We start from the raw sequence: 13,282 nt of genomic DNA, 5'->3' as shown, positions 1-13,282 counted from the left end.
CTGTCTCGGGAAATGTGATTTCGAGTCAGTCCGAGAATGTCCGACTTTTTCCAATCTCGCTCGAGTCCGTAATCTGGAATACCCGCACACGTCTAGTTTCCACATCTAATTAATGTCTCCAGCTATGTCTCTGAGTAAGGTTGCTATCACAGTTCACGGGACATACACATATATCTTTTAATTCCTAGAAAAAGAAATAGGAAAGTATTAAACGACTGTGGAAAGGTAGAATTTTAGTCGAAAGTTATTGGTGTTGGAAACGATTTTCTTAGAGTGGTATCTTAGAAAATAGAAATAAGCTTAGAAGACGATTCTGGATTTAAGAATTTTGTAAACATGTCGGAAAGTGATTTCAAAATTTTATTACAAAATGTTGCTCCAGTAAATGAGAAGAAACGATACTTTTGTGCAACAATTCCTGCTACTGTAAGACTAGATGTATCGCTGAGACATATAGTCACGGGAGATCTATTTGTTAGTTTAATGTATATTTCTAAGATATCTAAGTAGTTAATATAAAACAAAATTAAAGCAAAAGAATCTTTGTAGCGAAAAGAGTTGTGTGCTGACCGTTTGCACATTTTTCCAACATTTGTCCGAAGACGTCTCACATTTCCCAGTCCAATGGAAAACGAAATACATACTTGTCCACGATCTTGCATTTTACCTCCTGTTATGGAGCGTTTAGGAGATTCATATTATTGTTAATATTTAAAATTCTCAACGTTGTACTGACAATATACAGGGTTTCCTATAAATTTCTTTCAGGTTATAATCCCGTTGGCAGTGTAGTTACAAAAAAATGTTAAAGGAGAAAGATGAACGGTTCAAAGAGAACTTTTTCTAGAAAATGCTGATGTATGAAGGTGCTCAAAGCTTCACCATGACAATGTCACAGAGCCATAAATTAGCAATAGAAAAACCAAGGGGGTCTAACGAACATCCCGCAGGATATCGAAACTACAACGTAGAGAGTCTTCCAGTGTCAGAAAACAGTAACAACATGGCCACCTCTGACTGTGGCCCTGGTGACACCCTCTCCATAAGAGCCAAACCCATAGTATATAAACCTTACCAAAATCAGCTTTCGAGACATTCTATTTTAACATTCTTAACTGTCACTCTGTTGGATTCACATAATAAACTCTGCCAGTATATCTAAAATCTGAAATTTTCTTACCTTGCTCGTGAAACGTTTAAACTTAAGTGAAAACATTCGAACGACGCGAGGAAACGACCAGTGATTTCTTAATTTCATCACTCCCCGTGTCTTCGACGTGACAACATTGTATACATTTCAAACAACGCTTTTCTATTGTTTTTAAGGTAATTTTTGGGTAAAATGGTAAAAAAATGATTAGTTATCGAGATATTTTAATATGTATCCGTTATTTAAAAGATAGGATTTTGTTAAATCCTATAAATTCTCTAGAGGATATAAAAAGAGGGATAATACTGGGATGTGCAACTGACTGCGGTCACATGTCTGAGGACAAATGCCTGTCAATGTGACAGTGTGGACTAGATTTTTTCCCGCGGACTGTTTTTTGGATTTAAATTTTGTTGCCTGTTCTGCGGATTTTCCGCGGAAGATAGATGCGGATTGTTTGTGGACATGTGCCTGGTAGCGTAAACTAAGCCTCAACTGTAGTGGAATTGGTTTAAGTATGCCGTAGTAAACATCAAACTACCTACTTAGTAACTCGCATACGATAATAGACTTATGTTGTATTATCGTGACCTTTGTATACAAAATTTTCTTAGTGATCATGCAGTTCATCATACAGTTCCTTTCTTGCTACTTTAAGAGTTGCGAATGCCCAGGTAGTCGAGCGAGGATTTAGGACGCAGCAGTAAATAGATTAGTTCTAAATTATTTCTAAATTATGTTTGCATCCAGCCAGAATTAATGAATTGGATTTTCGTTAACCGACATCATGCGTCGAACCTATTCGTTAGAGAAATTTTTTCTAACTAAAAACAGAAACCTACGCTTGCGCGCTTAAAGTCATAATGCTTATCAAGAGAAGAAATTCTTTAATTAAAAAATATTACAAAGCGTTCCAGAATTACATCTAAAATACAAGAAATTTATAAATCTTCAACCATATACAGGGAACTACGCTTGCCGTATTTACGGTTACTATGCTTATTAAGAGACAAAACTCCTTTAATTAAAAGATATTGTTGTACTTAAAGTGATAATACTTATTAAGAGAGAAAGTTCTACGAAATTCATATATGTTGTATGGCTTTTATGGTTAAAGAATTATTAGTACCTTCGAATACTATTATTTAAACTTTCTTTAATTTACAATTCTTCTGATGAAACTAAAATTATTCTCAATTTATAATTTTTAATATCATTATTTAATGTTTTATACTTATATTTTTGAAAAAAAATATAATAAAATATTATAATACAGAAAAGAAAGAGGAAAAGGATAGGTGTAAATAGAACTCCCAGAAAGATTTATTAATAGTCCACTACCTACTTTATTTTGTTTTTGTAAGATAACTGAATCATTTTTCTTTGTAAATATTGTATACACATACATGCTTATACCAATATCATATTTGATATTTCAATCCACAGCGATTTTAATTTAAGCATCGAATCCATACATGTTAATTTTGATGAAGTTCGTTTAAGAAGTAGTACACGATAACATGTATTCTTTTCATCGATGATTATTCATATCAAAGAAGCGAAATCAACCTTTAAATTTGGATGTTGAAAACATATTCTTTGGAATGTAGGAAGTAAATTTTCTTTTATACTGTGTATCTTTAAACAAATAATGCTATAACATGAAAATTTATGTAAGAAAGAAAAATTCGTTTATTTTTCAATTTCAATTATTCGACTTGTTTCATTTTTTTTCTTAAACTGTAAATGATACAGTGAACTGCATAACAACAATTATATTATAATACAAAAAATATAAAATTACTTTATTATAAAAGAAGATTAAAAAACCGAATCTTTCTAGTGAAAAAAATTTAATATTACGAACATTTCTAAAATAATTAAAAATTCTTTAATTATAAAATTGCAACCGCATGCCTATTAGGATTCAAGCATTTTTCATCTTTAAATTTAAATTTCTCTTTCTTTCTTCCTGCTTATATGTCCAAAGAAAAGAATAACACAAGCTGTAAGATCTTCCACATATTATATACGCACCATACTTCTTCTGCATAAGACTTCATATCCTCAAAGATTACAAATTTCGAAAAGATATTGCTTTCTCGTTGCCCACTTATGCAAAATCGCTCCCTTTCCGCCGACCAAATAGGTTCCGACCTAAGGAATAAGCTTCGACGAGTGTGAAGTCTCAGACAAGGGGTCCGTGTTCGAGGTACGCGTCCGCTGCAATATCACGCAGAATGTAGTCTCCGTATCACCAGTTATCAGAACCAATTCCACACGGATCCTTCGAGAAAATTAGTGCTTGTAACGGGAACTTGGGACATCCCATTTGCTGTCGACAGTTCGTCCAAGGTTATCAAAGTCGAGGTAAAAATGGTATGTGTAGACTTAATATCGCTGCTTAACAATTAATATCGACTGCCTTGCTTCGATAGTAGCACAACTTAAAAAAATATAAACTTTAAAGGAGAGGCTTCTTAAAATTTACAAAGAAATTTTCGTAAGTTGTTTTAACGACATTATAAGGCTGACATAACGCAAGATATGGCATTATTCGTGAAAGCAGTACAACCGTCCAGTTGTAGCGTTACAGAACAACTGAAAATGAGCTAGTGTTATTGTAAACTAAGCCCAAGTTGATAGCGGCATAAGTAATAATTTTTCACTCTGAGGCAAAACTGATGGCATTATAAATATGTATAATATTTTACATGATAAAATCAGACATTTGATAAAAGCAAATCTGAAATTTTTGGAGTTGTGTCACTACCAATGCCAAGCAGCGATATATCCTCCTACTTGGGAAATTTCTTGGATACTATCGACTTTTATTGTTTTGTTTGCTTATTTCACGCTCAACGTTACATATAAATAATGTTGTACTTTATACTGCTATAATTTTTTTTACTTAAATGTTCCTGTTATGTCTGCCCATTGGAATTATTAGCAACTACGTTAATTTACATAAAAGTAAAGATAAAATATTAAATTAGATTAAATGAATTTTAACACGTTTCAAGAATTTTAATACACTTGAGTATGAATTTGCAATCTGAGTTATTTGTTTAGGATTTTCGTTCATTTGGTATAACTTTCATTCACGTTGATATTTCGGGCAAGATGTGACGATGTGTCCAATTGAATTATTTATTTTGTCGCTACTCATTACTTTGTCTCTTGAAGAATTGTTAACGAATCATGAGCTTATTGTCTTCCTTATTTTGTACCACTTTTATATTACTCTTTGAAAATCTTTCGATTACTTCTGATGGCTTGGGATGACTTCCATCGGATTCTTTCATCATAATGCATTTCAAGTATCATTTTGAATCAATAAAATACATCAAAATATTTTTATGATTTTAGTAAAAAATTGAATAAATCAAAATGTTTTTCTCTCATTGCAGTATTAAAATATTCTGAAGCTGTTCTCATATCTGCTTTATGTTCTGGTGAAAATATCACTAAATCATTCCGGACCTCCATTGTTTGAATACTTTTACATTGTCAGCTTTATGCAAAAGTTTGAAATATTAAAATTTTAACCTTGCTTAATACATCTACTGAATAACCACTACACTTTGGTTACTAACACAAAGGTAAAAACTTTAATAAATATTGATAGAAATTTTTGTGTGTAATGTATGGGGCTAAGTAGGAAATATATACTACTCAGTAAAAGTTTGAAAGCGCTACGTGTTCCATAGAATTCAAAATTGTGGAAAAAGATCAGTTTAGAATTCTGCTATCCTAAAATTAGCAAATTTTTTCCGTAAAAAGCTGATTGAAGTAAAGGATATCTTCATCGATAGTTGTCGCGTTAATTTCGAACTAATAATGAAAGAACAATGTGGCAGGTGATTCCGAAATTATCGTCTATAGTACACGTTTCTTGGAATTTTCTTCTATTTAAACGTATGAAAATAATTGTGTTATGTTATAAAAATTAAATTGGTGGTAATTTTACCCAGATTGGTGAGATATAAATGTAATAATGTATTAATACTGTGAATAATTTTGAGTCATCTTAAACATTTTTCTGAATCGTTTGATATTAATTCTGTGTAGACTATGGATAAGTGTGTTAGTGTAATTGAATTTTTAGTGTTGACGACGAATGATATGCAAGATGTTCTGTAATACAATAGGTAATACAACCAGTAAAGAATTAATTCTATAAAAAAATTAATAAAAAATATTTTCTGAATTGATATCATCTACCGAGAAAAAATTAATTTTTAGGCAGGAAATTGTTCTATATCATTATATATAATACTAAATATATTAATTATATAATATGATTTAATAATTCATTCTATTAATAATTCGTAATTCCATTCAACTTCTTATGGACAACACGTATATAAAAAAATATAAAATATCGCCCTTTCAGTAAATCTCCGATATAAATTCATAATGTATTTATATGAATAGATATAGAAAATATAAAGATAAATTCGAATATATCTTTTGATCATTTTTATATTTCGGAACATACGACCAAATTTTTCATTAGGTTTATCGGAAAGAATGCAGTTATAATTGATCATAATTCAATCAAATTCTCAAGTTCGGAAATATTTCATTTTAAATATCCAATTTTCAACATATCTAGTGCCTCTAAAACAACAACAAACAACACTCGATAATTTTCTCATTCCATTTTCGATCATTATAATGTACAAATTCTTCGATAATTAACTACGTTTATACTTCGTAACTCTCCAAAGAAATTCAATCAACCTGCAGCCATGATTCCCATGATAAGCAAGAAAATTCTTCGATCGAACTCTAGTCCTCTCTTTCCGCCTCAAAACGCTTCTTATATGTACCTTACGAAGGAGGCTTGATTCTTATGTTCCGAACCTAGCTCAACTGTCTTTTACCGACGGTGCAGTTTTATAACTGATTTCTAAAATCCTTCAACTTGACCAGAATGGATCAGCGTTCTTCGTCGTGTCATCGAATTTCAGCGCCACGCGGACGATCTTGCCTGGAAATGCCCCAGGTTGGATCACAATCGGTGTTCCAAGTGGATGAAATGCAATCCGCTTGATTTCGAACTCCAGCCAGGCATTCAGCCGGATCTCTTTGTGAGTTAGAGAAATTACATAGCCGGTTCCTCCAGGTACTTTGATCTTTCGATGGAAACAGCCAAGTTTCCATGATAGAGTGCAAAATGACGGAGTTGGTTCGATTAGCTTCCAACGAACTGAAAGATATTATCACCGTATTAAGTTAGTCACTAATCGCCAGTGCGTATAAAATGACGTTCATTCAAACGAAACTTTAACTGCATGTAGTTTCTTCGAAACATCCTATTATTCAAACAAAGTGGGATTGAACATTATCAAAATAAAGTTTTATTAAAATAAAATTTTTATTTTATTTGTTACTTTATCTTAGGTAGTATTATTTGATTTGACTAGGAAAATATAAAGATGTTTATCTATGATACACAGAATTTGCACTCCAAAATTCTGACAAGTAAGTCTAAGTATATTCCTTTTCGTATAATATTTCTAAAATTTCGCGTTGATTGATAATTTTCTTCTTCTAATAATTTTCTTTGTGTTCTATTATTATTCTAAATGATCAAATACTTCGCAAATAAATTATTTGGAAATAATTTATATCCCAAAGTAAATTTTAATTTGTAAACAAATTTAATTTAACCAACTAAATTTATTTATTATTTGCAGTAAGTATGTGATCTATTTATTCATTATTTTTAAAATAATTAATTTAAAATAATAAAATAATTCATACATTAAAAAATTGTGCGAGTACGATGGGAGATACCTTTCATATTTCTGGAAGGTCAAAATATATGTTGAGCAACTTTTATGCCACTTCCTCAACAATAAGAAAATCATAGTTATATTGTTATTATTATTATTATTACTTAGTTCGTGCCTTTCGGTTTTACATCTCGTTTACCTATTACGCTTTCTACATTCTATCAGTCTTATTGCGTTATCACCTTATTGCCTCCTCCCTTATATCTATCTAAACTCTTTTCCTTGTCTATCTCTCTTTTCTTATATATCTACCTCCCGTCTTATCCACTCTATTATGTTACACTCCATTATGTATCCTGTCTCTAAAACTATGGCAACTTTTGGGCTTTTGCCTCCTTGCTGTGCTTCTTTATTGTCGTTCCTCCCCGTCTTGTATTGCCCTTCTCTTCGCCATTATTGTTTTCAATTCTATTAGTTCTTCTCCAGTCTTCTTTAGTATTTTTTCTGTGTCCTTTGATCCTTCCGTTATTTCGCACTCTTTTATTACGTGTCTCAGGTCTTTTTCTTTCCTTTTACATAGCCTGCATCTTTTTTCTCCCTCTTCTTTCCAGTATTCCCTTGCTTTGGTTTCGTTTCCACATCTGAATCTTGCTAATATTTTTCTGTCTTTCCATTTCATCCTCCCTTCTAAGTATTTTGGTAACTCCTCTTTGGCGATTTTTCTATAATGTTTGTTATATTTTGATTCCCTTATCCTTTTCCTCCTCTCTTCTGCTTCTCTCTTTCTCCTTTCTTCTATAATTTTGTCTACTGTCATCTTTTCTTGCTCTTCTTTTGCTTCCATCTGTGTTCCTCCATTTCTCACCTCTTCTAGTCTCTTCTTTCTCTTTCTGCTCTTTTCTCTTCTTGGCCATTTCCCCAGTTTCTCTCACTTTCCTTTGTACACTCCTTTACTAGTTCCTTTTTTGACTCTATGGCTCTCCCTTCATACTTTGCTGCTCTTCTTAATGCTTTTTCTTTGATTTCTGTTAGCTTGCATTCTTCTATCAATATATAATTCGGCGTTGTCATACCTAAACCTAAGATCCATTTCACATATCTTCTTTGTATTTTATCCAACCTTTCTTCCATGTTCCAGCCCCATATCTCTGCTCCAAACATCTTTATTCTCCTCTTGTAGTCCTGTTTGAAAATTCTTTCTCCCACGCTCCATGTTTTCTTCGTTGCTATTGTTGCTCTCTTTTTCCTCTCTTGTATGTGTTTCTCATCACTGCCGTTTTTCTATAGTATATACCATAGGTATCTTATCTCGTCCACTTCTTCTAATTCTCGCTCTCTCTATTCCCATTTTTTTTTGTCTCCACTTATTCTTTCTTTTTTCGAAAACTACTATCTTGATCTTTTCCGTGCTTAGTTCCAATTCGGTTTCGTTTAAAAATTTTTCGAATCTCTTTAGCATTTCCTTTAGCTCCTCTTCTCTATCCGCCATTAGCACAATATCGTCTGCATATGTCAATGGCCATACCATCCTTTCTCCTACCACTATGCCCCCGACTTGTCCTTTCCTTAATTCTTCTTCTTCATCTATACTCTCTCTTCTTCTTCTATATTTATTTATGTATTCCCACGCTTCTTATTCTGTTTTTATCTTCTTGATTCTCTCCATTTCTTCTTCTTCGTGTCTTTCCTTTCTTTGTTTGCACCACTGTTTGCATGCCTTTTTCCTCTGTAAGAGCTTCTCTACTGCATTTTTCTTTCATAAACTTTGTCACCTTCTCTCTCATCTCTCTTTTCCTCTCTTTCCACTGCTTGTAGTACCACACTTTCTCTCTCATGCCCCATTTCCTTATCTTTACTTTCTTCTTTGGCATTGCTTCGTTTATCTTCTTTTTGATTTCTGTCCACATTTCCTCCACTGTCCTTCCGTTGCAGGTCTAGTCTTTACATTCCTCCAAGTATTTTTTCACACTTTCGTTTGTCCATTCCCTTTTTTCCTTCTCTTCTTCTTTCTTTTCCTAATTTTTTGTAATTCTCCCCTATTTCTATTTCCAACGGCATGTGGTCTGGATCTGTTCTTTTTCCTACTTTCATGTCAATTATTTCTTCTATCGCCTCCTGATTGCTAATCACATAGTCTATTACTGAGTTTCCTCTCTCCCCAATATAGGTCCACTCCTCTTCTTCTTTATCTGTGCCATTGATTATCGCCCAGCCTCTCTTTTCCAGATATTTTAGCAGTGTTCTTCATTCCATGTTTACTGTCTTGTCTTTTGATCGTCTGTTTTTTTCTTTCCCTAGGTCCTTGTTTATCAGCCCTCCCTCTTCTCCCGTTCTTGCGTTCCAGTCTCCGCCGATGATCATCACTTCCTCTTCTCTTCCGTCTACTCTTTCCTCTATTTTTTTCCATATCTCTTTTGTATCTTGATTATAAACCACCATTATCCTATACGTCTTGTCATTATATATTATTTTTCTTTCAACTATATTATCACTAATTTCTTTATATTCTATTTCTCTTAGTTCTTTATTTATACCCGTTGTTATTCCCCCCTTTGCTCTTCCTTTTTTCCTTACTCTCATTGCTGCCCTGCATTTCCAGTCAAATTCATTGGGTAGTCTATATTTTAACTTTTCCCATTTGCCTTCCTCTATCCATGTTTCCGTGAGTCCGATCACGTCGAATGTCAGTTAGATATTCCCACACCTCCTTGTCCTTATTTATTAGCTCTGCTACATTCCAGAAGCACATTTTCATCCTCTTTGTAGACCCCCCTATTTTTCCCCTTTTTTCATTTTCCTCCCCCTCTCTTCCTTTCTTCCTCCAGCCTCTCTTCGTTTTCGTTCCACCTGTACCATTTGTTTTCTATTTCTATTGTCAGTTTCTTGTATTCTATCTTTACGTATTCGCCCGTTTCCCTTCTTTTTCTGACTACCCTTCTTATGTGTTGTTGTACCTCCCTTTCTTTTTTTGTCAGATCATCGTCTATGTATACACCCTTTTCCAATTTGTTTTCCTCCTTCATTATCCTTATTTCTTCCTCTATCGATTTCATCGGTGTGGCTATTATTGTGTTCTTGCGCCCCACCTTTATCATATGTGCTTTATCTACTTCTGCCCCTATCCTCATTTTTTTATTTATGAACTCCTTTACTGTCCGTTCATTGCTTCCTTCGTTCCAGTCCACTCCTTTGATTATTATGTTTCTTCTTCTTCTTCTTCTCTCTCTCTCTCTGTCCTGATCCTCCTCAATTCTTCTGATTTTACCCAATAATTCTTTCTTTTCTCTTTCCCACTCTCCTTTCTCTCTGTCTGTCTGTCTGTCTGTCTCTCTCTCTCTCTCTCTTTCCCTTCTTTCCTTTTTCTCTTTCATTTCTCTTTTCAGCTCCTCCACCTACCTTTCGAATACATCTTTTATTTCCTTGATCATTGCCTCGAATCCTCTTTCCATTTTCTCTATTTTTTCCATCATTGCCTCCATTCCTTTCTTCCTGGCTGGTGTTTCTTTTTCTGTCGAACTGTATTTGTCCAGTGTATTTTTGAAGACTGCCTTAATTTTCGCTTTACCAATGCTCCTTGGTCTTCCCTGTTTGTCGCCATCTGCCGTTTCCCTACCTTACTTTGTTTCGCCGCGCTTCTGGCCTCCTAACCTCTTTTTTTCTCGTTTTTCTTATTTGTAGCTCTCTCTCGTTCTTGTCTTCTTTTTCGCCTTTCTTTTGCTTTCTCTTCGTATGCTCACTCTTTATTTTCCCTTCTTCATGCCTCTTTATGCTTCCTTTTCCTTTTTCCCTTCACATTTCACTTTTCCACAGAGCTCTCCGTCCGCGTGTTACTCTCGCCCTGAACCGAACCGAAAATCCTCATAGTTAGACATATTCTGATTATTCACAATAGCCAATAATAAGGATTTGATATCTTTATCGAAAATCTTCATAGCATACGTAATTTACGTAATATTTTGTTCAATATGATTGATAATTGACGATGCAACAAAATTTAACAAATGATATTAGCCAAATTTACACCTCCAGTAAAGTTTTAAACTTTCTATATTTCATATTTATCCATCCTGTCTGGAATATGTCGTACTGAACACATAATATACAAGGTGTCGCACATAACGTGATCAATCAACTAGCGAGTAATTCGTTTTGGAGGCTTCGTTTCTGAGAAAATTGAATTTGAAAATTTATCAAGTGTATATAAACATAGTTGACTCCGAACTGAGCACGAACACATAATCAATAGGGCGTTTTCCTACGTGTAAAAATATGTTGAAAATTTGCAATAAATATTTCCGCAAGACGCTTTGTTTCAGAGGAAAATAATTTTCTCGAGAACGTAGACTTATTTTGCACGTAGAATCACTCCTGTCTGCTGACCACTTAACGTGAGACATCTTGTACATTCTGATTTACTTCTTCAGTACTTCTTCTCCGAAAAATATTTAAAAAAAAAGAAAAAATAGAAATTTATATAAAAAGATAAAACACTGTAAAAAATTCTGAATGAACAATTGTATAAAATTTAAAGTTATACAATTATAATTAAATTACTTATTATAGACATTGGATTAAAAGGTCTCGCTCGCCTCTGTCGAAATTGAATTTATACGCTCGAGTTCAAATGAAATTTTCTCGAACTATGTATACCGTTAAATTATAATTACACAAGACATGTATGCGTCAAATATGTGTTTAGAACCAAATGATGTTTGCACAGATATTACCCGAAGCATATTTACATCAATTATTACGCTATATTAGTATCGAGTCTGGTGATCTGCATTCATAAAGAATATTATATTACGTATACGAGAAGATAATAAGATTACAAATAACGTATTACGAAAGTGACGTTTCATAAATGAAAATTTACATTTTTATTGAACATTGTTAACTGAACGTAAAAGAATGACACTTTTAAATCTATTATAGGTACATCAGCCCATTTATATATGCTGTATAATTATTCCCGTTTTTGTTCTATACGCTTCTGTAATACGTTTACTATCACGTGATAAATCATTTGATACAATATTTAATATGCTTGAATTCCCATTATCTGAACTGTCAAAAATATGTCCGAATAAATAATTTTATGATAGAATATACTATAATTGCGCAAATAGTAACATTTTAACGATATAACAATAGAAATGAAGAATGATAAGGTTAACTTTATCTAACTATATGTTAACAATTTAATGCAAATAATATTTAATTTAAATTATACATTTAATATTTAGTGTAGATAATGTCTAACAAATAGTCCTTTTCATATCAATACGTTGATTGATTTAAAAAATCAATCTTGAAAATCTTGAAATAAACTTATTTGCTTCGTTATACTATATATTTTATACATTGAGCATAAATTTCCATTTCAGAGAGAACCTTTCACGAAGAAGATATGATGGGTACATTTTTGTTGATTTTCCGACATTAATTTTAGTCTATGATTTAAAAAAATAGGAGGATCTAAATATGACCTACATAATTGAGAACGAAAATAATCCATTAGATACAAAAATGTCTTATAAAGGTATAATTACTAATATAAACAATATGCTAATATCTTCAACATTTTGATATTACGAGGAGTAGTGTATTAGAATTTTTATAGGTTATGAAAAAAATACGCGTTTAACTCCAAAAACAATTTTGATGACATAAAATTGATTGATAATATATTGAATTTTAAAACTTTGTCGCTGTGAAAAATAAGAAACGTAACTTAACATCATTTACATTTATTAAACTCTATAACGTGCATTAAAGCCAATACACATGAACTGTAAATGATAATTGTTTAGTAATAAATTGGCAAGGAATGTAATAACAATTAACGTTTATAATCACCAATTGAGGTCAAATTTTATCAATCGATCACATAAATTTTGATCTTTTACAATTAATTTCTTCTAATCCTAAAATGATACAATAACAATTTTTGTACCATTTCTACCTTAAAATTATTGTACGGTGGTGAAAATTAATGTATATGTTTTAAATATAAGTATATTTTTAAAGAAGCTAGTAAACACGTTTGATTTAGAATCAGTTTTATATTTATCGTTTGGTCACTTAAGAGAATACGTTAATTAATAATAGTTTATTAAGGTTAAAATTTTTTATTGTTCGAACATCGTGCCTGGCTAAAATCAGGCCGTAGCAAAGAGGAAATCAGGGTCACGAGGCGAGACGCACCGTTTCACCGTCCATTTAGCTGAACCAGGATACCAATACATTAAACGCGAGGGCTGAAACGCAACAGGATCCCTATCTCTGTCAAACAATATAATTCAGTCTCAGACACGATATTCCGCCTCCTATCTGACTCGTATGATATCTCTCGTAGCCTGTTGGAATTCGAGTCACAAGCGTTGAA

General features: G+C 32.7%; 2 protein-coding genes across 2 annotated transcripts; both read right to left on the bottom strand.

The window, feature by feature from the left end:
• Positions 1-7,303: 7,303 nt before the first annotated feature.
• Positions 7,304-7,738, bottom strand: LOC122570137 (vicilin-like seed storage protein At2g18540). The gene has a single exon (XM_043732064.1). It carries the CDS (start codon positions 7,736-7,738, stop codon positions 7,304-7,306), a length of 435 nt encoding a protein of 144 aa, XP_043587999.1.
• A 17-nt stretch (positions 7,739-7,755) lies between these two features.
• LOC122570259 lies at positions 7,756-8,422 on the bottom strand. The gene is made up of 3 exons (XM_043732356.1): positions 8,285-8,422; positions 7,849-8,175; positions 7,756-7,764 (listed from the first exon to the last, which is right to left on the bottom strand). The coding sequence occupies exons 1-3, from the start codon at positions 8,420-8,422 to the stop codon at positions 7,756-7,758; spliced, it is 474 nt and encodes a 157-aa protein (XP_043588291.1).
• Between the last annotated feature and the right edge of the window lie 4,860 nt (positions 8,423-13,282).

The sequence above is a fragment of the Bombus pyrosoma genome, linkage group LG8 (assembly GCF_014825855.1).
Source record: "Bombus pyrosoma isolate SC7728 linkage group LG8, ASM1482585v1, whole genome shotgun sequence".
In the NCBI taxonomy this organism is placed as follows: Eukaryota; Metazoa; Arthropoda; class Insecta; order Hymenoptera; family Apidae; genus Bombus; species Bombus pyrosoma.
Note: the sequence above shows the minus strand (reverse complement) of the source record. Positions and strands in the feature narration are given on the sequence as shown.